At 37.7% G+C, this 25793-nt stretch overlaps 1 protein-coding gene across 4 annotated transcripts in view; it reads right to left on the bottom strand.

Moving 5' to 3' along the window:
* EXOC2 (exocyst complex component 2) overlaps positions 1–25793 on the bottom strand; it is a 227262-nt gene that overhangs the window by 62898 nt on the left and 138571 nt on the right. For all 4 annotated transcript variants that reach the window (XM_054253780.2, XM_078368461.1, XM_035295152.3 and 1 more), the window contains 9 exons: positions 24885–24950; positions 24566–24723; positions 24045–24166; positions 22778–22839; positions 16984–17064; positions 16231–16290; positions 15532–15593; positions 14475–14541; positions 9319–9435 (listed from right to left, as the gene is read on the bottom strand). In XM_054253780.2, the coding sequence (XP_054109755.1) occupies positions 9319–9435; positions 14475–14541; positions 15532–15593; positions 16231–16290; positions 16984–17064; positions 22778–22839; positions 24045–24166; positions 24566–24723; positions 24885–24950 (795 nt within the window). The remainder of the gene's footprint in view (positions 1–9318; positions 9436–14474; positions 14542–15531; positions 15594–16230; positions 16291–16983; positions 17065–22777; positions 22840–24044; positions 24167–24565; positions 24724–24884; positions 24951–25793) is intronic.

Genomic DNA, 25793 nt, shown 5'->3' with positions numbered 1-25793 from the left:
AGTGCAATGGTGAGTTCTCAGTTCACTACAACCTCCACCTACCAGGCGCAAGCAATTCTTTTGCCTTAGCCTCCCAAGTAGCTAGGATTACAGGTGCATGTCACCGTGCCCAGCTAATTTTTGTATTTTTAGTAGAGATGGGGTTTCACGATGGTGGCCAGGCTACTCTTTAACTCCTGACCCTAGGTGAGCCACCCACCTCAGCCTCCCAAAGTGCTGGGATTACAGGTATGAGCCACTGTGCCCAGTCATGAATTTTTAATAAACATGTTAATCACCTCACATCTTATTTATTAGGCTTCACTTATTTGCTCCACTATTCTTAATAAGATAATCTTATACTTGATCTTAGCTTGTGTTTGATTTTCTATCTACATAGAACAAATTGAGACACTGTAAAGAACTTTACTGCTCCTACTATCTCCTTCCCTGATTTATGAAATTATACCATTCCAGAGTAAGTTAATAATTTCCTCTTATTAACAATAACACAACAAAAATACAAAGAGTTTCTGGAGAAAAAACACAACTAAAATAAAATTTCAATACATAGTAAATTTTAGCAAGATTAGACACAACTGAAGAAACCAGGAAGAAAAAAACAGATGAAGAAATGACCCATAATCAGTACAGAGAAGTAAAAATGAGAGGGGAAAAGAAAAAAATTAAGAGATGTGAAGAATAGAGTGAAAAGGTGTAACATACGTCCAATAGAAGATCTTGAGGGAGAGAAAAGTGTGAATAAAGAAGAAAAAAGTATTTAAAGAGATAATGGCTTAGAAATTTCCAGAATTTATTAAAGACACCAATCAGAGCCAGGGGTATAGAAAGGCCAAGAAAATAATAATACCAAGACACATAATAAAAATACCGACTAGTAGAGGCAAACAAAATATCTAAAAAAGGAGCCAAGGAAAGACTTTACGTTTTCCTCAATAATCAAGAAATCAAAGTACAAAACAAACAAACAAAAGGAGTGGATATAGAAGACTGAACAACATAATTCACAAACCTGATCTAATAGACATCTGTGGAATGTGGTATCTAAAACTTAAGGACAATATTTTCAAGTGAGGTAGGGTGTTTCAGAAAACTGTCCATGTATCAGCTTACAAAGCAAGTCTCGGCAAACCTAAAAACATGATATTCTCTGACCTCAGAACAATAATGTTAGAAATCTCTAACCAAGAGAAAACTAATTCCGACTGCTCCTCTGCTCCCTTAGCTTGGAAATTTAAAATCATACTTCTAGCCAAGATTAAAACAGAATTAAAATTCAAAAATAAAAAAATGGAACAATAACTAAAATATCATTTGTTAAAATATGTGCAATGCTACCAGAGAGACACTTAGAGCGAAATTCACAGCTTTGAGTGTCTGTGTTAAAAGACAGAAAGGTTTAGAATCAATGAACTATGTAAATAAAACAAGATTAGAGTCCAAATTACTGCAAGGGAAAACAAGGATATAAAGGGAAATCAGTACTGAAGACAAAAGTTGATTCTCTGAAAAAGACTCGGGCAAGAAAAAAAGAATAAAAATACAAACAAGCAATAGTAAGTTCAAAAAAGGGCCATATAACCCCAAATGCAGCTGAGGCTGAATAAAATGAAACTATTAGAAAACAATTTATGCCCAAAGATTTGAAAATTTAAGCAAAATGGGCAAAGTCCTAGAAAATCCTAGAAAAATATAGATGACCACAACTACGTGAAGAAATAAAAAATCTGAATGGTTCTATAACCATTAAAGAAATTGAACTAGTAATTAACAATCATTTCACAAGGAAAATACTGGGTCTACAGAAAATATCATTACCAGAGAGTTATTCTAAATATTCAAAGAATAAATAATTCCAATCTTATACAAACTCTTTCAAAGAAGAAAAAGGAACATATTCTTTAATTCATGTTACAAACTAGCATGGCCTACATGCTACAACATGGATACATCCCAAAATAATACTGAGTGGGAAAAGAAAGTCACAGAAAAATACACATCATATAATCCTGAATATGCTAATGTAAAAGTCAAAAACAGGTAATTTCAAACAAAATATTGTTTAGAAACCACACAATTCAAAAGTGGCTTTCTATAGGGGAAGGTGGGTGGCATGGCTGTGCAGGGGCACGAGCGAGAATAAGGCCTCTGGGATATTTTGTTCCTTTAGCTTGGTGGTGTGGGAGCATGTGGGTTCATTTCATCACTCTCCTACATCTTACATTACACAGTATCTATTTTATTATAAGGATAAAATATTTAACTAAAAGCATTTGAAAAGAATTACAATCTAGAAAAGAAGTGTATCTCCATTTAACTAATCATAATGCAATGTGTTAAATGATTTTCTAGTGTCAAGAACAAAGCATCCAAGGGAGAAAGAAGATGATATGGTCCACTTTGCACTTTGGGAATGGATGAGGAGAGGCCCTGTAGGCTTGACACAGGATGAGACATCTGCATGTGAAATGGGCTTTGGAGGAGGATCAAGTCCAGATTGACTGAGGAAAAGGCAATCCAGACAGACAGACCGTACAAGAGAAGCTATAGATAAATGTTCCTACAAAAGAGCTGTCATTGAATGAGTATTTATGGCATGAGTGAATGAATAGACAAATTATATGAAACATTCAAGGAAACATGAGCAGGTGCCCAGGCTAAATAAATGGCGTTGGAGTAGGGGGACAAAAGCCATGAGAGAAGGAGGCAAGAGAGCCAATGAAAATCCTACACAAACGCCAGCCTCTGGAGTCTAGCTCTTCAGGCAATAAGGAGCCCTGAAACACAGGAGGGGGAAGAACAACATGAGTAGCTCTGGGTTTTTGAAAGCCCATCCTGGACACTCTGGGTGATAAGCGGTAGAGTGGAAACATCTAGACATTAAACAAAGCACCTGCTAGGAAGGTTTCTACAAAACCACAGCCGTTGGATGATGAAAAAGGGCTGAGCTTGGACAGGAACATTAAGTTAGAGAAGTAGAGAAAGATTTGGAAGATGGTTCAGGGGTTGAGTTGAGAAGAAAGACTTGGCAAAAAGCATCATAAGGAATGACTTCAAGAATAATTCCCAGTAATGGATGAATGAATTTTTAAAATGTGGTACATATCCACAATGGAATACGATACAGCCTTCAAGAAAGAAGAAATTCTGTCACCTGCAACATGAATGGTACTAGAGGACCTCATGCTAAATGAAACAAACCATGCACAGAAAGACAAATACTGTGATCTCACTTATATGTGGAATCTACAAAAGTCCTTATCATAGAAACAGAGAACAGAATGGGAGTTACTGGGGCCTGAGGGGAGAGTGGGACCTGGGGGAAAGGGAGGTGTTGATCAAACAGCATGGCATGGTTAATATACTGTGCATTTCATTCCTAAAAGAATAGATTTTTAATGTCCTCAAAAAAAAGTTAAGTTGGTGAGATGATGGCTATGTTAATTAGTTTGACAGACTGCAGAATGTATGCACAGATCAAACAGCACATTGTGTACCATAAATATGTACAATTATTATTTGTCAATTAAAAATGAATAAATAAAACAGAAAAAAGGAGGAACTCCCAAGTTCTGGCTTAGTGATTCACTGGCTATTGACTAAGACGGGGAACATACAAAAGAGAAGCTGTTCTGAAGGAGGAAGATGACTAGTTTGGCCAGGTTGCTTTAAAATCTCGATGGAAACTTCTAGAGAGAATGTCTGGTAGGAAACACATCTAAGGTCTCAGAATGACATGCAGGTCAAAAATAAAGAATTTGGGAATCATGGGCATCCATCAATGATGGATAAGGCTGTGAGGGCAGATGAGGTTGTCTACAGAAACTGCTGAGTACAGAGGAAGAAGACAAATCAAATGCCCAGAGAATAGAAATATCCAGGGGATGGTAACACAGTTATTTATGTGGGTTAAATTGAATTGGCTTAGGTTTTTTGGCTTAGGAATGCCATACCCTACCCAACTGGAAGAACCAGCTGTTTTGCTCCTTAGTTCCTGCACTTCCCAGCTTTCCAAAGACATGTATGTAGTGCCTTTCCTTTGGTCTTTGAAACAGCATCTGGAATACGCAATCTTAGGTTCTTTCTTGCTTTGTGAAACCTTTTCTCAGGTACTTTCTCTAGTGAGGCCGTAACACTTTATAGATTACAAGGTCCCTGAGTCCTTCTGATGGTGCATCTCTCTTAAGTATGTATGTTTATTCTTTCCCTGTTTCTACAAGAAACTCAAGGCAGCCAAATAGGGTCAAAAATTAGGGTCAGTGTTTTGAAGGCAGAAACACATCTGATCAATTTATAATTTCTGTCTGTAAGATCTTAAACTCCAAAACAGATTAATTTACAACTTTTTTATTATATAAAATAGCCTCTAAACAAAATTTAGCTGATTTTGTTTATATGTATCAAGCAACAAGAAAAATGAAACACACATATACAGAGATGATATAAGTGGTGACGACACGAAGCTGTACTCGTTCACATCTATGAATTCAAATGGTTTCCAATGTGAAATTTAATTACATTCAATTAAGCTAAAATAATCAAATATGTAAAATACAGTATATGCAGTTAAAGCAATGCAAAACTCTTTAAAATCAGCTGTTCCATATAAAGGAATTTCCCTGGACGTACAAGAAAAAGGCGCTGTCTCTCCACACCCCTCACACTGGAGTTTCTGAAAGAGATTTAGAAGTTTCAAATAAAACTTCAATTAAAAATGTAATGCCAGAATTGTTTAATGTCTACAGGTCTCCTCAGGTGAAAATCTCCAAGTATACAAATTCTGAGTTAGATGCTTATTTTTTAAAGACTGGGACAGATTTTAAAAGTATTTTATATATGTAAAAACACTCCCTGGGGCCGGGCGTGGTGGCTCAAGCCTGTAATCCCAGCACTTTGGGAGGCCGAGGCGGGTGGATCACGAGGTCAAGAGATCGAGACCATCCTGGTCAACATGGTGAAACCCCGTCTCTACTAAAAATACAAAAAATTAGCTGGGCATGGTGGTGCGTGCCTGTAATCCCAGCTACTCAGGAGGCTGAGGCAGGAGAATTGCCTGAACCCAGGAGGCGGAGGTTGCGGTGAGCCGAGATCACGTCATTGCACTCCAGCCTGGGTAACAAGAGCGAAACTCCGTCTCAAAAAAAAAAAACAACACTCCCTGGAATTATATAATTATACCTACCACAATAAAATTATTTGCTGAAGTTTATTAACCATACAACTCTGGTATTCCTTTCTTAAAGGTTCAAAGAATTCGGTTTGTGGCAAATTTGGTTTGCACATTTAAATTGCCAACTTATTTGCAACATATTTCTTAACTTTCTACGAGCCTTCAAAATTAGCTCTTCTAGAATATAAACAGTGAATCAACAGAAGAAAAAGTGCTAACCTCCTAAACAGAAAAAAGCATGCAAAATAAAATACAATGAAGCCCGATTTTAACCTATCGAATTAAACATCATAATTAAAAAGATGACAGAAATGTGATGAGATCAGCTTCCAAAAAGCAATCTTGCACTATTTACCAAGTGACTTTGGAGCTGTGAATCTACTCCCCTGGAGCCTATTGTGAGTAAGTAATTAGAGATGTGATCAAAGTTATCTTCACTTTTCAGTAACAACAAAAAAAAAATTAAAAATAAACCTAAGGATACTAGTATGGGAGGAGACTTTAAAAATACTATGGTATATCCACATTAACAAAGGTTATAAAGCCATAAAACACATTTTACAAAAACATTAAATAAAAAAGGAAAATAACTCACAATAGAATATTCAGTAGAAAAAATATGTCAGATTAATTCAGAAAAATGTATTTTTTTCTCAAATTTCTTTTCACCGTTTAAAATTAAAAAAAATGCATATATAGGATATATAAATTCATGGTTACTATAAATATTAAAATAGTAGTGTCTTCCTTTGGTTGGGGCATTATAGATGATTTTAATTTTTATTATTGTTTTCAACTTCCCAATATTTTTCCTTTTTAAAAATAACGGTTGGGTCTCACTTTTATAAGTTGAAAAAAAATGTGACTAGAAAAAGGCATCTCCAGGACATGAGAAAAAGCTAAATGGTACAGGCAATACAAATGAAAATGCACACACATGGCAGGACGCTCCCTGTTGGCACACACTGTCTGGTATTGAACAGCACCAAGCCCACCAAAGCTTTATAATGGGGCTTATTTTTAAGACGGAACCTTGTAGAGCAAGATGATTTGGATGTCCTGATCTTATGAAGTACTACTCAATGTGGTTTCATAAAGGCCAAAACAACGTACACTAGTCAACCAGCTTCATGTCCTATTTTCATTTCTTTGGTATGAAGTTGACCCTTGAACAACATGGGTTTGAACTACATGTGTCCACTTATACACACATATTTTCTTCCACCTTGGTGAACCTGACACTGTAAGACCAACCCCTTCTCTTTCTCTTCCTCAGCCTATTCCACATGAAGATGAAGAGGATGAAAACCTTTATAACGATTATTCACTGCTACTTTATGAATAGTTAATGCATTTTCTCTTCCTAATATTTGTCCTAATAACATTCCTTTTTCTCCAGCTTACAACATTACAAGAATACAGTATGCAAAAGATACACAAATTGATGCACTGTTTATGTTATTCACAAAGCTCCCAGCTAACAGTAGGCTACTAGTAGTTATGTCTTGAGGTAGTCAACAGTTATACTTAGATTTTCAACTACACAGGGGTTGGCACCCCAACCTCTGAGTTGCTTAAGGGTCAACTGTATTATCATGAGACCCGTTTTATTCTTGAAGATGCGTGCTGCTAGACCAGAAAACATTTTGGATTTAGAATGAGAAAATGTAATTTTTGAGTCCTGCCTTGCTGTGCTACTTCCAGGTCAAATCCTTGACCTCTCTGAGTATCTTCCCCTGTGAAGATTATGGAGCTGATAATACTAGCCCTGATTTCTTCCCAGGATTATCTGCACCAAATACAATTGTATGTATAAAATCATTCTAGCTTCAAATGTCATTGATCATTAAATTTTAATAACCCCCTAAAAACATTTATTTGTCTCCTGTTCCTACATTAATACTAATTTATCTCTACATTCCAAGGTGATAAACAGGTGAAGGGAATGATGCTTTTCCTGACAGAAGTACCAATAAGAAAGCGGAAGGAAATATACTCGGAAGAAACACTTGGCCAACCCCTGGCTTAAACCAGAGGAGTATGAGAGGAGGTCCACGCCCAGTGACATGAGGATGCCCAGCGACATGAGGTCCCCCTACTAGAGACCCTCATCTTCAAGTGCAGAAACAGAGAGAGAATGGATAAGCCATCCACTGTGACCTGTGACCTGTACCCTGTGATTTTCCTGGGATTGATGCCTCTAGAATTATTTGTCATTTGGAGGGAAACTATAATAAACAGTGGCAGTCAGCAGGCCTTTCCCTTTGATACCAGGAATATATTTTACTTGGTTGGAATCATGAAATTAATAAATTCGCAAACAGATTCACAAATTAATAAAATTAATCATCTAAATCTAGTTTACTGTCTATTTATTTTAAACGCAACTGAATTTCAAAATATTCAAGATGGTCAATTAAAAATAATCCAAATTCTGAGTGGAAAAAAGCCTACCATTTATACTGCTACATCTCCAGATCCTTTATATTATCTTGCTCTCAAAATGATCTGGACAAAGACTAGGAGGGATATGAAAAAATATTTTTTTAATATTCATTTAATTCTACTTCTTAATGATATAAAGTGAAGCAACAGACAGTTCCTACTTAGTACTGCAAAAAACCTAGAGAAACCAAATTTGTTGCTTCTTTTACATGCAATTTCTAATAATTTCATATATTTTAAAATGATAAAATTTCTCCAATAAATATATTCATGTCATTATATAAAAACAAAGTGGGGCCAGGCGCGGTGGCTCAAGCCTGTAATCCCAGCACTTTAGGAGGCTGAGGCGGGTGGATCACGAGGTCAAGAGATCGAGACCACCCTGGTCAACACGGTGAAACCCCGTCTCTACTAAAAATACAAAAAATTAGCTGGGCATGGTGGCGTGTGCCTGTACTCCAGCTACTCAGGAGGCTGAGGCAGGAGAATTGCCTGAACCTAGGAGGCAGAGGTTGCGGTGAGCTGAGATCGCACCATTGCACTCCAGCCTGGGTAACAAGAGCGAAACTCCGTCTTAAAAAAAAACCCCCCCCAAAGTGGCCACCATCTACAAATAGCCACTTTTTACTGCAAGATAGCACCTTGCAATTGTTAACACAAAAGTTTCTGGAAATAAACTAGACGTTTGACCCCAAAGGCTTAAGTCACAACATTTCTCATCAGAATGATTAATCTTTACGAAAAGGCAGGAAAACAAGACAGGGCCGCCCACTTTGACATTTTCATTCTTTGAAAAAAAATCCCAATGTAGTTCATGAACTGGAGCCACCATTTATAAAAAGTATGTAATCCAGAATACATGTTGATTATAAGATTAACCAGATCATTATCGTTCTTACTCTTTGCACTGAGAAAAATGTACTGACATTAAAAAGTGGTACTAGCACAGTTTTACTGAGAAATCTGATAAACCTTTGCCCAGGAACCAACCAACCTTAATAACAAGATTACTTCATTTTTTCCTTTTCTGCTTAGTTGAAAAAAATATAAACAATAAAGTCTAACATTAAAAAGAAAACTCACTCCATTAATTTCTACAAGACTCGCTTTTGCCCAACCTTTCCGCATGCAGTGATTAGAGAGTGGGGAGGATGTATTTTTCAGGTAGGATGCAGAGCATCCTACAGCTGCATAAGCCGGTGTGTGTGTGCATGCGTGCATGCGCACAGCAGCAAAGCAAAAGCATCCTTAAGGTCATACAGAAAGGGAGAGAGGAAGGAGAGGAGTGAATAGCAGGAAAAGGTTTTTCTGCAGGCTCAGGGAGTTTGCTGCTGGCTGTATCTAATGCATTCACCTAAAAGGAGTCAAATATGAGATAATTCTGAAATATCTCAGTTTGCTGCCTTTCTCTCCTTATTTTCTTCCCTCACTTTTGAACAGCTCAGACGTGGAGTAAACCAGCTCTAACCTTGAGGAAGCTTTGCTCCAGAGAAAAGAGAAGGGTATTAACAATTCGAGGTGAACCAAGGGAAGGAAGGGAATCATCCAAGATGGAGTAGGGTGAAGGTGGGGAAGGAGTGTGGGTATGAAGGTGGCATGCAGAGGGAATGGGCTCTGACAGCAGAAGAACACAGGCTAGGAAACAGCTTGGAAACTGAGCTGGCAAAACCACCGACTTATGCATTTTACATGAACTCACTTACCTGTGTTATTTTTTCTATTCCCTGGAAGTTGTGCTTTTCAAAATGTTCTGCAATATTTAGGAAAGTGTGACGTTCTAGATAACAGCAATTACTTAGGACTATCAAAAGGCGCTGTTCCTAAAAGCAAAACAGTTTTTTAGAAAATCACATTTATAGTGACAGAATAACTGATTAACACTTGTCAGGTTTAATCACAGTCTCTGCTCTTTAACATCAATATTCAATGCTTTGATTTTCTTGACTGCTTCTTTCCCAATATTATAACATAAACATAATAAAATCCTGCAATTCTACTATTTGCTTATAATTACATAATACACCAAAGAATCAAATATTTCTTTTAAAACTTAGCAGGTTGTATGAAAAAACAGATTGATAAAATCCCATTAACTAGGATCAGGTGGAACTGGGATCAGTGTTTCTTATGAAAAGGATTCTACTTTATTGTTTACTTAATACTTTGTGTACAAGAAAAAGCTATAGGAATAAATATTTTAAATAACTAATTACATTTAAAATGTAGAAACTATTGTAAAAAAGTTTATAAATTTTGTGCAACCTGGAAGAGAATTACATAGCCATACATCTGTATGATGGGCTCCTTCAACTATCTTAGGCCATTAGGAATTGTGTTTGCAGAAGAAAACAAGGAATCATCTCCCTCTAATGGGGAGTGAGGGTCACTGAGAGAGGACCCCGCCTTAGGAAGTAGTCAGTGTAGACAAGAGGAAGAGGTACAAGCCAGTCACTTCTACATTCTCCAAGGTTCTGTCCACCTAAAGTAATTTCTTGCAAAAATTACCACATGCAAATGCTGATAAACAAAGTATCCTTTTACAGTTCAGAAGAACTACTTGGTAAATAAAATTCCAGGAATGGCCCTATGTTGCTGGTGTGGTTCACCAAGGCACCTGGCCTGTGCTCCCGAGGGTGGGTGGGCCTTCTCTGGAACAACTTTGACTAATCTAGGGCCTTGACTTAGATTCTTCAACTAAACCTACAGCAGAAACCACTTTCCATCACATACTTTGTATGCTCTCTCTGTGTATAATCAGAATAACTTACAGTAATTTGATATAGTAAATGTGGAAAGAGGTTCCTATTTTTTGAGATATGTGGAAAAATGGTAACTATAAGTCCTTGAATTTACTTGCCAATCATCTTTTACATTTCCCAATAATTTCATTTAGTACAATAATTTCTAAAAACCTTCTAGATTCCTTTATTCAAAATGTTCCCTTCTTTATTTCTGGCAGAGTGTAGCCTATTCACTACCTGTTTTTGGTCATCAACAAATATAAGTAAAAGGCCGAGGAATTATCAAGACGTTCAAATAAGTGAGTGGCCTTGAATTACTCTATGGATAGGAAATGGTGCATAAGACAAGGTAAACAGGGTTGTATTATGTATAACACTCCTCCATGTTTTGTGAATAAATGTCAAGAAGGATAACAGTGAATAGCCACTGGAAACTCGCCCAAGTGAGGTGGGGACGAGGAGGCAGCATTCCCCTCCGGTCCCCAGGCCTGGAGTTACCATTACACAGTCCCTGTAAGGATAAGGAGTAAGTAAACATGACATTTCATCAGCTACTCCCAACATGCTGTTTGCCTCAAAAACCTCAGCTAGTTGTTCAGTTTTGAAGATCAATCCTTAATTACTTTTTCCTTCCAGAGTCAAGCCTCCTTATCTATCGAGCTAGGCCTGCCACACCTTCTCTGCCCTGTTAATTCTCTTTGTTTTTCCCATTGTAATCTATGAGGCTCTTAAAAAACAGAAAAGCTATTTGAGTCATTTAAAATCTTACTCCTGTAAGTACATTTGTTGCTCAAATCTAAATTAAGATGCAATAAAAGTGGAAAGAAAAACTGAACAACACAGATTCTCAACTGTGGATGACTAATCAAAAGCTTATTAACAACTAAGATGGAGAGGTACACAACAACTCCACCTATCAAACGCAGCACGTGCAGGTGACAGAAGACAGTCTTCCGCTATATCAGTGATTCCTCACAGCATCTCTGTGATGCAGGCGTCACCAGCAGTTTTGTTCAGGAGAACACAGGGCCTGCGCCTGCTCAGTGATATGCCCGAGGTTACACAGGATGCCAACCAGTGTCTTCTGACTCTGAATCTAGGTGTCTTTCTTATCATAGCTGCTTCCCTTCTGGATAACAGAACAAGACCCTAAGAAGATCTCACCAAATCTCATGAGATAGCTTCCAATGGAGAATACAGAGGAACTGAATTTGGTCACAAAAGAACACTGGAGAGTAGCAGGAGAGAGGCCCTGCAACCTGCAGAGGCACATGTGAGGTGCCTAGGGGAACAGGTGAGAATAGGCTCAATGTGACTCAGCAGACAGCTGCAGCCTCATGGGTCACAGGGCATCCAGGGCTGACTCCTGTTGCTCCACCCAATGGAAGAGGTACAGGAGCAGGAACATGCCACACCAGCAGCGAGAGCCTGAGGATTCAGGGTGCCAGTGAGGGGAAGACTTGCCATCTCCATTTGGGAGGCCCTCTCCTGCAGCCCTGTCTCCCCAGGACTCCCCCAGCCCTCTGCATTTCCATTCTCCTCAAGCCCTTCAGCCCTTGAGGCTGCAAAGCTTTCCTTTGTTTAAATGTGATTTTCCATCTCTCTCAGGAGTGCTGCTCTATCTGGATTTCCTTCTATACCTCTGATTAACCCTTTTTAGGGTACATTGAGGCTCTGCAACTGGTGAGCCCATAAATAATGGCACCCTCAACCTTATTTTTATATATTTGGCCCTTCTCTCATTCATCAAGTGTAGGGCTCCCCTAGATTTCTCTCCGTGCCCTATCAGGGGAGCACAGAGTGCCTTGATGGCTCTGACTGGGCCAGTTGCCTGTTTTTCCCTGCAGGCTTGTACCCAAGTGGGGGCCCTGACCTCCCAGGCACTGATGAAGCTCTTTAGACTGTAGCCTGAAAATACTGGGAGACCATGTTGCTAAATAGCAGAAATCAGCCCTGGCCTGAACCAAATGCTTTAAACCCTCTTATAAACTCCATGCCCAGACCCCTTCATTGCTGACATACCTAGGCAGGTCATCCTCCATTGCTGTTCCTGGCAAGGACTCAGTGCAGCCCCCTCTGTGTGTTGTTCCCTAATACTTTGCACTGATCACCCTGAATTTCATGCTTGTTTCTTTGGAACGCCAACTGACCCCATCTTAAGATGGTTTGGGACAGTCCCTGGCAGGAACTCCACTGCTACCACTCTTGGGGAGATTCTGCCTGCAAGTCTGGCTGAACAGAAGAAGGAGCATTTTTCTTACTCCCAGGCCTTATATTGCTTAAGTACTGCTGTTTCACAAATCTGTATCTAGATTTCTCTCCTGGGATCCAAACAAGGACATTTAATCACCCACTTGGTATCTACATGTATGTCACCCATTCAACAAAACTGGTCCCATCTGAATTTTTTTTTTTTTTTTTTTTTTTTGAGAGGGAGTCTTGTTCTGTTGCTAGGCTGGAGTGCAATGGTGTGACCTCCACTTACTGCAGCCTCCGCCCCCTGGGTTCAAGTTCTCCTGCCTCAGCCTCCTGAGTAGGAGCCTGTAATCAGCCTCGATTACAGGCGAGCACCACCACGCCTGGCTAATTTTTTGTATTTCTGGTAAAGATGGGGTTTCACCATATTGGCCAGGCTGGTCTTGAATTCCTAACCTTATGATCTACCTGCCTTGGCCTCCCAAAGTGCTAGGATTACAGGTGTGAGCCACTGCGCCCGCCCCCCAAGCAGAATTTTTAATCTTTCTCTTGAACCTGTATTTTCCCTGATTTCTCTATCTCAGTGAATTTCTCTCTCCCTGATTTCTCTATCTCTATCTCATTCTTCACCTAGTCATCCAAAAAATTCAATCTAGAATAAATTTTGAGATTACTTTGACCAAACTATATTTTTCGAATACACCAAACCCCTTATTTAGGTATTCATACTTATAATGACCAGGGAAATGACATATGGTAGAATTTGGGTCAAACAGTTTTTCCTTGAGACAGCCAGCCAGGCATGTGTGCATGCACGCGTGCACACAGACACACACACACACACACACACACACACACACATGCATACACCCATACACCCTTCAAACTCATGACAATTATTATTTATAATTATTTATTTGTAATATTTATAGTTATTTACAAAATTATTATTTATAATAACCAGTGAGGGTTATTTATAATAATTATTATTTTTTGAGATGGAGTCTCACTCTGTCATCCAGGCTTGAGTACAGTGATGCCATCTTGGCTCACGGCAACCTCCACCTCTTGGGCTGAAGTGATTCTCCTGCCTTAGCCTCCCAAATAGCTGGGATTACAGGCACCCGACACCACACCCAGCTAATTTTTGTATTTTTAGCAGAGATGGGGTTTCACCATATTGGACAGGCTGATCTCAAACTCCTATCCTCAAGTGATCTACCTGCCTTGGCCTCCCAAAGTGCTGGGATTACAGGAGAGAGCCACTGCCACCAGCCAGAAAGGGTTATTTCATTTATGATAGCTGGAGTTAGAATTTCAACAGATGAATTTATCTATGTCATAAGTTTGTGAATCTCCTCAATCTCCTTAAATACACATATACATCTTAAAAAGTATGTGTGTATATGTACATATGTATATATGCAGTATATGTGTGTATACATCCCTTTGTGTATAAGTGTGTATGTGTGTGTGTGCATGTGTATTTCAGGCTATGTTCAAATAAAATGCTATTAGGCAACTTATAGAAATAAAACAGAGAAAAGTAGAACTTCTCCCATTGAAGAGGCAAGAGCTGTTGGAGGGAACGGGTGCCCTTGTCCTCTGCCTTCTCCCCAACACATCACGGCAACTCTCAAGCACCAGGGAACTACAAGGGCACCTATTTAACATTCAGAAACCACAAAGATGCAGATAGTACGTGGAATGACTGAAATCACAACTCCAGCTAAAAATGTTAAGTGCAAAAATTCAGATTCATTATACTTTCCAGAAAATTTCATATAATATAGCTCCAAAGCACAGCACAGTGTCCTATACCATATGCTACAGCAATGATGCAGGAACAAAGTAATTCGATTTGTGAAATCGCTGTTACACGGTTTTAAAATGATTTACTTTCTAGTTATTGTCTGACTTACAGAGGTCAAGCTGAAGTCTTCGTGGATACTTCCAAACAAATCAGGGGAAGAAACATCAACAGAGAGACTGAACACAGAAGCAAGTACAGTTAGAAATAAAGCACTCATTTAAAAAATGCAATAAGCTCTATGCAAATTTAAAAATGCAATGAATTGTATGTAAAATATTTAGTGAAAGTCACATAACTTTAAGTGTTTTAGAGACTTAACAGTTAACAACTCAAAGAAGGTATTATGGCTACATGAAATTTAATCCACAATATTAAGGATCTGTCTAACAACATAAATTCCTGGTGAAATAATGAGCTAAAAATATAAAATCAAATCAAATTAAACCTAGAAGAATTAAAACCTTATTGGGTCCCTAAGGAGGTGATAAGTTTTATGTACTGAAAAGCAAAAGCCAAAACCAGTAAATAGACAAACATGGGTAAATTTCCAAATTGTCAACTGAAGATATAAGAGACATTTGTTTCAGTATTATCTGTTTCAGAGCATAACTCTTAGGTACACAGAAGTTACATATGCCAAGTATAATTCAGAAATAACAGATTTCTTAAAAAAAGCAGCACTTTACAATGGTGTCCTATAGAACAGTTATAAAATAACTACCGCATGGATTTTGTAAACATCAAGAGTTAAGATGTGTCCACTAGAGCTCCAATAACTAAGCTTGACCCAGACATAATTCTACCAACATGCTTAGTTTCTAACGAGAGTAACAGTACCTTCCCCTAACGCCAGAATCATAAAAATAATCAATTAGGAGTTATAAATTTACATTTAATACTTTATTATTTATAAAACCTGTTCTTTGGATAATTAATAAGCTAATTATGTCTTCAATTTGCTCGATATGTCTCTAATAAAGCAAAGATGAATTAAAAGCTAAATATGGAAATAATATAGGTCAAATATAAAAAACAACTATTACTTTAATATGAACAATCTTTCTTTCTTACTAGAAGTCTTAGGATATAAGACCAAGTATAAAACTTAAGTTTGTATTTTTAATTCTCCTAAATGCATTAATGAGATTAATTTGATTTTTACTTACTGTGTAGTATCTATGTCTGCATCAGGTTTGGTGCTCAACTGTTCCAGACAGTATATAAAAACCTAAGTGAAAAAGTAAGTTTCAGAATTCTCAGAGGAATGAACTCCTGGATAACTTTACATAAAGTAGAATTACATATCCCATAAGTGGTGTGGTGTTGTGTGCATATATGAATACGTGTATATATTGTATATGCTCCATTAATGACAGAAATATATATCCCATCCGTATCTATCACATAAGTAATAGAAAATTAGAAGTGACTATGTTTTGATCAATTATTAAGTTTGTAAAGATATTTTAGGAAAAACACTTTTTCTCATTCACTCATCCACATTCTCAACTTTATGTGCCTGCAAAGCACTGGTCCCAATAAAAATACTTCACATAGATATAATGTGAATAACTAATTATCATTTCATTTACACTGTGCTCTAACAGAATACATATAAAGTACCAAAAAAACGGAAAAGAGGGGAGCATAACATAAATGAAACATTTGGGTATTGCTAAAACAAGTCCAAATTAATCTTACATTAACCTTTGTTACCCTACTTACCCTAAACTATTACGTATACAAACAAGATGAAAAAAAAATACATATTTAGTGTACGTCATCGGCAGATTAAAAATAGGAGAGGGGTCGACTGATACTTAGTATCATTTGAGGCTTTGGGCATTACTGCTTTCAATTATTACCTGCATGATATTGATGCTTAGTTGGCAAACCTCCTCCTGTGTTTTAGGTTGTTGAAAGACCTGTAAAGAAGAATTTTGATTAAAATTTTTGGACTTTGCTAAGAAAACAAGGCTTTTTGTGTATGAAGTTAGATAAAAACAGTTAAGCCTGGCAAAAATGGTGAAACTCTATCTCTACTAAAAATATAAAAAACTAGCTGGGCATGGAGACACACACCTGTAATACCAGATACTTGGGAGGCTGAGGCGGAGAATTGCTTAAAGTGGAGGTTGCAGTGAGCCAAGATCATGCCACTGCACTCCAGCCTGGGTGACAGACCAAGACTCTGTCTCAAAACAAAACAAAACAAAACAAAACAACTGTTAAAACGTGGAACACTGCTTCAGGAGTGGTGTCCTTACTCTAAAAAGGAACATGAGAGAAGAGTTGGCCCAATGGTGTTTTTCCTCATTGTGGTGACTCGGGCTTGAGAAGACAATGCCATGCTGGGCTGATGGTCAAGATTCAGCCTCCTTATTCACTATCCAAAAAGTGCTATCACTGTAACTGCTCTACCTACAACACACGCACTCACATTTTAACTTTCATCAGCCTGTCTTAGAATCAGAAATCAGCATACCTACATAAACTACATGGAACAAGCAAGCAAAGAGAGAGAAAAAACCTTGCAATGCAGAGTCAAAAATGTACAACTATGATTCCCATGGGCTCCCTGGGAAACTGTGGAGTCAAAGCGGAACTGGAATACTTACACTGGCCTCTCCTGGCTTGCACTCCAGAACACCCTTCAGTGACTGTAGAGAACGCACGATGCACTGTTCAAACTGACATGGCTGAAGGGAAAACAGCATATCATAAAATTCAAAAGCAAGCTCTGGCTACTAACACATATTTCACAGAAGTGAATATGACCCCAAACTCTAAATTTTCCTGATTAATGGAAAGGAACAGAAACACAATCTGAAAAGTAATCTCCTAGTCATTGAGTTTTAGGTTTGGCATATGTTTTATACTTTATATTTTAGAATGAATCAATCTTGAGACTCTAAAGTATATCTAATTCAACTAAAACTCAAATAGAACTAAAAATTATCTTCAAAATTTTACTCTTCTAAGAGGCTGATATACAACGAGGAACAGATATAATGAGTTTACATTTTGAATGCTATTTCTGAGGTACATTCTGGGATGAGCTCAGTCTCTTAGATCTTCCACATCTCTGGAACTGTTAAGCAAAATTTAATGTTAATAATAATGATCTAGAGATGTACAGGATCTTCATATTAGAGAGATTGTAAATATTCATTTTCTATCTACAGCAAGTCAGAAAATGAAACTTGAAAATATGTCCAACCAATGACATTTCAAGATAAGCTAGAACAAATCTTAACATCTTAGCTCCCTAAGGGTGTTTAAGTTTTGAGTTTGTGCCAGGACCTACTCTAGGTAAGAAAGATAAAGGAATAAGTAAGACAGCCTTCTCATTATGTGTATACTTCAGGCAGGAGAAATTACCAGAAAAGTCACAGTTGACAAAATGATTAAAAAAAGGTACAGAAATAAAATAATTGATATAATAAGCATCAAGAATAAAAGAAGTGGAACTCAGAATAACAATCATTATGGGGGATCTGCTCTAAATAGGACAGTCACAGAAGGCCCCCAAGACTGCGAGAACATTGATGTTGAGAAGGGAAGGGCAAGGGGGACCAGCCCTTTGAAGGAACAGGGAAGGAGAGGGGCAAGTTCTCAGAAGACCATGTACATAGGCCGCAGAGTGGGCAAGAACACACTGGGAAAGCGGACCATAGGTAAAGCAGCGTGTCAAAACCGCCAAACGTGAGCACAGGTCTCGAGAGATGGGGCAGGGGCAGGGCTTCATCAGGGCAGTGAGCCATGGAAGGCTCAAGGGTCAGCCAACCAGCCCTATGCAAACACGAGGAGTAAGAACCTCTCTTCACCACATGCATCAATTTTTAAAAGAGTTTGGGAAGAAAACTGAAGAGAAGAAAGAAGTGACATCTAAATATATCTTTTAAAAAGAAAGGTTTATTTTCTTACAGAAAGGAACCCAGACTTAATGAAAGCTAAAACAGTGCCTCAGCTTTAGTGCCATGCTATTAGCGCACTTTGAAACCACCGGAGGGCATTATAAAAAACAATTAAAAGTTAAAGTACAAAAACAATAATAAAATAAGAAATACAGGATGAAATACCAACTGCACAGAAAGCATTTAAAGAGGCGAAACGTTTGTTAGGTTACTGGCTTTACGCATCTAACCTACCCACCTCAGAAGGTATGTAAATTTAAGATGTTACAATGATAATTATTACTATAAAATTGACATCAAATCTGAAATTCAACTGTGGGCAATTAAATGTTGATGTCTGGCCGGGCACAGTGGCTCACGCCTGTAATCCCAGCACTCTGGGAGGCCAAGGCAAGCTTGAAGTCAGGAGTTCGAGACCAGCCCGGCCAACATGATGAAACCCCATCTCTACTAAAAATACAAAAAAATTAGCTGGGTATGCTGGCGCGCGTCTGTAGTCCCAGCTACTTAGGAGGCTGAGGCAGAAGAATCATACCAAGGTGGCAGATGTTGCATTGAGCTGAGATTGCACACTGTACTCCAGCCTGGGCAACAGAGCAATACTCTTGCTCAAATTAAATAAAAATAATAAATAAATAAATAAATAAATAATGTGATGCTCATGTGTGGTTAGATTTCTTCTATTAAATCTGAACTCAACTTCCTTATTAATTTTATTTTTATACTCATAAGTGGATACAGAATACTAGAAAGTTCAAGAGTGCCTACAGTTGAACTGGGGGTAGGTGATAAGTCTAAACATTTGCTATTTCTTTCTTCTCAAAAGAAAGAAATAGGCCTATCTCTGTGTATTGTCAGTGAGTCATCCGATTTAGGTGACTGTCAAGTTATCACAAATCATTCCACTTCTTCTGAAAGAAGAAAATTCTAAGAATCTCAGAATTATCCAAATTGAGAAAAGGCAGAAATCAACATGAGAAGAAAACAGGATGCTTTCAAGTGAGCTGTTTCAGAGCCCTGAAGCGAAGCTCTAATCAGAGAGAATGCCTCAGCTGAGGGACAGTCACAGTAAGGCAGTGCTTGAACCTGACGTCCTTAATGGGATAAGCAGCATTTTCCTATCCCAGTCACAGGGGAAGAAAAAAGTTTTCTTGTCTCAAACAAATGGGATTGGTACTAAGGAAATGTTAAGAAAATATACATTTTCTTATATTGGTATGTGATAAGAGGTTAGGGTTATACAATTTAAATCACTGTTCAAAGTCTAAGAATTTTATATACATACTGTGTTAAAATACTAATACTCGAAGCTGGAATCTAGACTTGTGCTCCAAGCATCAGTTCACCTTTTCTCTTAAAAGGTCCATGTGGAACAGCTAAAAAACTGACTCAGTGTTATCAGGGCTATCATGGTAGGACATTTCTTCAAGGACATCTGGCTAGACAATGTCTTGGCTGACTCCAGACGTGCTATTTCCTAGGGCTCATTCATTTGCAAAGCGCACTGGGGGTCAATTCTTTCATCCCTGCAGATGGTTATGTGGCTTGTGTATGAGATCAAACATGAAATTAGTTATTTTATGGTTGCAGTTGCACTGGTATAGTTAAACTTTAAAAATAAACTACAAAGAAGCCTCTGCAGCAACGATTTTAGAACATTTTCACAGAGGCTGATGTACCACAATCAGGCAAATGGCTACTCCTGAGGTCTGGAGGCTTCCAGGAAAGCACAGACCGGCTGACCACGTGTACCTGAGGCACTGACCTGAGGAAGGACCTGAAGCCAATCCCTGTTTTATGGCTCAGAGTTACTGAATTTATGGCAGATTTAAAAAATGAGGCATAGAACCTTGACAGCAGACTCCGTTTTCTCAAACTGAACATGTAATGTTTTTCAATTGCACACGACTGTGTTGAGGCACGTATGTCTTAACCTGCCTGTGCCTACTTCATCTTGGGCAAATGATTCAGTGGATGGTGGCCCAATGACCCCTTTTGGCCTGTCTTCAAGCTTGCTGTGATAATTAGGATGGGTTTATATAAAAGGGCTCTGAAAAGAGTAAACTTAATATATTATTATCATAGTAGCCCCAGTGATCACAAGTATTAATTTAACAAGTAAACATCCTTTATGTTTGTCCAGAGCATGGCTGTTTACTAGGTGCTTTAGTCTACAGCATCTCATTGTATCCTAACCCACATCATAGTGAAGACGTATTCTGCTCCTCCTTGTTTACAAACCAAGACCCTAGGTTCAGACAGATTACACATGGCTTCTTTAGGACTGCATGGAGGACTGAACTAGGCTCTGACTCCATATCAAGTGCAATAAATTATCCCTTCATATCAGTGCTGTCCAATAGATGTATAATGTTAGCCACATACATAAGTCATGTAAGAAATTTTAGATTTTCCAGTAATCACATTTTAAAAAGCTTTTTTAAAAATAAAGTAATAAAGTCAATTTTCATATGATCTATTTAATGCAATCTATCAAGTATTATTATCTCCCATGCAGTCAATATAAAAAGTGGAGATGGTTTACATTGTCTCTTTGTGCAGATGGTGCAGGTCTATACCTTTCTCTAAAGATTTCGTGTGAGGGAGAATTAGCTATAGATTAGTTTCTATTTAAATACAAATAATTGTGACAAACAGAGACCCAATCAATTAAATTTTTCTTTCTTCTTCCTTTTTTTTTTGAGATGGAATTTTGCTCTTGTTGCCCAGGCTGGAGTGCAGTGGTGCAGTCTTGGCTCACTACAACCTCCTGGGTTCAAGTGCTTCTCCTATCTCAGCCTCCTGAGTAGCTGGGATTACAGGCATGCACGACTGTGCCCAGCTAATTTTTGTATTTTTAGTAGAGATGGGGTTTCTCCATGTTGGTCAGGCTGGTCTTGAACTCCTGACCTCAGGTGATCTATCAGCCTCAGCTTCCCAAAGTGCTGGGATTACAGGTGTGAGCCATCACAACAGGCCTGATTTTATAAAAATATTTTATAAAATATTCTATAAAATAGAATTATAATTGACTTATTAAAAATAAACTTCTCTAATTCATTTAAATCATGATTTAACCATGATTTAATTTGCAAAAAATTGTTAGTAAGCATTGCTTTTCTAAATCACCTTATTACATACAAAGTAAAGTACAACAATATGATGTATTTATATTAACTTTAGAACCTTGAACTTTGGAGGAACAGAATGAGTCAAAAATTCCCCAGCCCCCAGAAGAAGATTGCCCATGAGAAGTAAAGTCAGCCCTTCATTCCCGCAGGCTCTGCATCTGTGAATTCCACCAATGGTAGAACTGGCTGGATAGAGAGTCCAAGGATACAGAAAGCAAACTTTTAGGGGCTTGAGAATGAAGGGATCTGGAAGAAACCCTCACTGAGGATACCAAGGGATGACTATAGAGAAATTCAAGGAAATGTAAAAATATTATGCAGGATCATTGTTTCTTGACAGCCTGACTCATCACTGGTTTGTAAATCTGGGCAAGTCATGACCACTTCATTCTAGTTTCCTTATCTAAGGCAGAAACTGGTAGTTCTAGATTTGCTATTCTTTTTTCTTAATAAGGTAAGATAGAAAACAGGAGCAGCCATGTGTTCTCCCAGCCTCTGTTGCTGACAGCGACAGGCACAGAATGTGTTTCAACCAATTAGACAGAGGAGAGTTGTAAGCTGTGGCTCCTGGGAAGGGACTGGCCTTTCTTCCTGACAGCAGCCAGGCCATGAGTGACCATGAGGCTAGCCTGTGTAGAAGCCAGTGTGAAGGGTCACAGGGAAGAAGGACAGAGGCAGCCCTGGGCACTGACTATATGACCAGGCTGCCAGGTCACTGTGAGAGATGGAAGTCTCTGCCTGGTGAAAGCTACTGGGATGTTTCGGCCGCTGCCTGGCCATTGTCACTGGCGCAGTCATGATGAAAAATACATCACGAAAAGAAAACAACATTCCATTGAGCACCTGTGAGATAAGTGTGAAAACCTGAGAAATCACAAAGATGATTTTCAAACCTAAAAGTCCCAGCTGAGAAGATGAAGCGTCTAGAAACAGGTCACAGCTGGCTGCCTGGCCTGTGAATGTATCTGCAGTGGTCTGTGGTGGTGGTTTTTGTTTGGTTTGTTTTGGCTTCAGAACCAGCAACAGCATCTCTTCTATCCTGCGTTTCTGAAAAGCTTAAGTTGCTGAGTAATTTAGAATTAAGCATATTCTATTTTTTTAAAAGTAATTCAAAGAAAAATAGTAAGTTATACAGGATGAAAAAGGTCAACTCCAAAAGAAACCCACTGTTTTCATTAATTGTTTAATACTTATGGTTAGTGTTAAGCAAAAATGTCTCTGAGAATAAAAACGTTAAGAACTTATATTTCTATTTACAGTTGCAACATATGAAGCATATGCTCCTTATTAATATGATAAACCATTGGTTTTAAATATATACTAATATATATAATGACTAATAATGGAAAACAATTTAAACTTACTAGAGAAGTCAGTCCTTCATTATCAACAATCCAGTCCTCCTTTTCAGCTAATCTCTTTATTTCTATATGAAAACAAGCACACAAATACTTCTTATTAAAATTATCTCACTAAATTTTATACAAATTAAAAATTTATACAGGTTATGATTTTTAATTGTTTTATGTAGGTTTGTAAAAACTTGGTGAAAGTAGGCAAGAATATAATTTTGATATACTTGAGGATTTAAGTATATATTGTTCACTGGATTATTCTAATGAGATACTAATTAAAGAAAAGATTCTACTGCAAAGTCCAATTTGGAGAATTCTAGGTTAGATTTAATGACAACTTGAGACAATGATTTATTACTTATTCAGGATTCTTCACAACACTAGACATGTACAAAATAAGCCATATAGTAATTTTTTTCCCTAAAATTTCTTATGAATAATTTGGGTAACTTTTGAATCTCATACATTTCTGATAAGGACAGTATGATTCTCACTTGGGTAAGGGAATGCCACCTGCTCAAACCTTCAGGACTGGGGCCTCAGGTTCCTAGGTGAGGAGGAGGTGATAAACTAAGAGGGAAGGGCCAACTTCTCACCTGGGTTCCATTCCCTTCCCATTTACACAATGTATCCCCCACCAATTTTGCAGGGATGTAAGCTTCCTACCCAAAAATCCTGGAAGTAGATAGTAATGGCCTGTGCCAGTTAGCCATGTTTTGGACTGTTTTTGAAAAAATTTAATAACCAAATGACTGCTTTGTAAAGAAAAGCTTTATTGTTTTTTATGATTTTATGTAGAAAATTCTGAAAAATTTATAAAGCATAAAGAAAACAAGAATCATCTATAACTTCTAGAATCCAGAGAACCAATGTTAAGAGACAAATCAATGTCCTTTGACTGGACATCGATTTCTATAAATTAAAATTTAAAACTATACATCCACATATTTTCAAAACTGAGATGAGACTTTACATACATTTTATACCCTATGTCTTCTACTTAACAACCGTCATAAGATGTTCTTGCATCTTTAAACATTTTCAAGTATATCTATCTTAGTTTCTGCATGGTCTTAATTCTCAACTAAACTGATTTGAAAATACATCACAAAAAGAAAAAAACATTCCATTGAGCAGCTAGAAGTAAGATGAACTAATATATTCAAATTTCCACAAAAGTAATTTTCTCTTATTTTCAAGGATTTGGAAACTGAAAGGAGGTGGCATATTCAGATAATCATTGTACAGTAAACGTCACCAAGTTTTCTAAACACACCTTCTGCCGTGTGCTGCAACGTGACCATTACACAACGTACTCGGAGATCCAAAATGAGATCCTGGATAGTCTGTAACAGGTCATTAGGAATTTCAAGGGCAGTCAACGATTCATGCGTAAGCCTGTGAACAAACACAGCCAAACGAAGGTGAGCAGAGTGGGATGGCAAAGCAATTCCTAGAATCCCTTTCACTGTATAATCATTCCTCATGGAGCTTACACACTACAGCATGAGGCTGAAAACAGAAACAGATCGCAACAGGGATTGTACGATAACAGTAATACTGAGTTAAACAGAGAAGATGTGTAACAGTAGAACATTCTCATCCGACATAAAACACCAGGAACGCACAGAAGCTTAGCTGTCAGATAAACAGGAAACAGTGGGGGCAAAAGGACAAAGAGAAGAAAAAGAATTCCTTCTTCACCGAATGTATTAAAAATATTCCATACTGAGTATTTTTTTTTCCAAAACTAAAAAACCGATATACCCCTTTTTCTGAGAATGTGTCCATATTCACCTGACGGTCTGGACAGCGTGAGCGAGCCACTGTCCAGAGAGCTCGCACTTCACCTCCCAGCCTCCGTACTGCTTGGCTTCTCCATCTCGGATGCTAAGGGGGAGCAGCGCTCCGCGGGTCAGCTTCACCAGCGAGTGCATTACTTCCTGAATCATTTTCTAGAAAACCAGGAACAAGCACAATGGCACTAAATGTCATTAATCAGATGACAGTAACTAAAAGATGGTGCCTGGGCAAAAATGGATGTCCTGAACACAAAATGAGAAATGAAAAACCCTCCCCTGTGAAAAAGTCTACACACTTACTATCCCTTACTCACCTTAAAATCATTTTGTCTTTGCCTTACATTCTTTGATCTTTCAATCTGGCCTGACTTCTCAGCAGTCTTAAAAATTAAAAAACAAAATAAAACATATTAGAAATAATTTATAAAAATAAGAAATGTTTTAGCACTTGTACATGAAGAGAACATTAAATATGGTTATAACTTGATTAAAAGGAATGCTTACAGCATAATCTATGTTTCAGATTAAAGAATGATTAATTAGAAAACCTTCCTTATTCCAATGAGAAGTCCCATAAATGAATCTAAGAATTAAGTTGAAACTACCAATTTTATAGGTGAATTTCATATACCATTTTCATCAACAATTTCAGTATCGTACCCAGGATAATACTGTCAACTTCATTTCTCATTAGCTAGTGAAGAAACCAAAGGAAGCCTAATCGGAAATCTGTCATTTTATTTTTAAAATGGTATAAACTGTAGCTCTTCCTTCAGAGATTTTCAGTGTGATTCAGGAGAAAATACATTCTTCCCTCTAGAATTAATTTTTGTTTACTGAGATAACTCGTTTTTTTCCCAATATTTCTCTTTATGGAATGTATGGAAAACTATATTGACTAAAAGAGAAACCTATTCAATTGGATTTCAATTAACTTTTTATTAACACATTTTCTAACTAAATATTATTATATAAAATGACCTAGAAGGACAAGCCTAGGAAACTTTCTAAATAAAGAAGCATTAGCAAAATTATACAACGTAAAATAAAATTCTGACACTTCCTTGACATAATGCAAAAGTTAACCTTTACGGTTAAAACCCTCGGGCATTATTGGTTAATGCATGACAAGTCAAGACCTTTCAAGTTAAGAACAGGTTAATGATCATGATACTGACTTTATGTTAATTTTAAAATACAAGCAATGTTATGTGCATGTATAT

Source organism: Callithrix jacchus, chromosome 4 (assembly GCF_049354715.1).
Source record: "Callithrix jacchus isolate 240 chromosome 4, calJac240_pri, whole genome shotgun sequence".
Lineage (NCBI taxonomy): Eukaryota > Metazoa > Chordata > Mammalia > Primates > Cebidae > Callithrix > Callithrix jacchus.
Note: the sequence above shows the minus strand (reverse complement) of the source record. Positions and strands in the feature narration are given on the sequence as shown.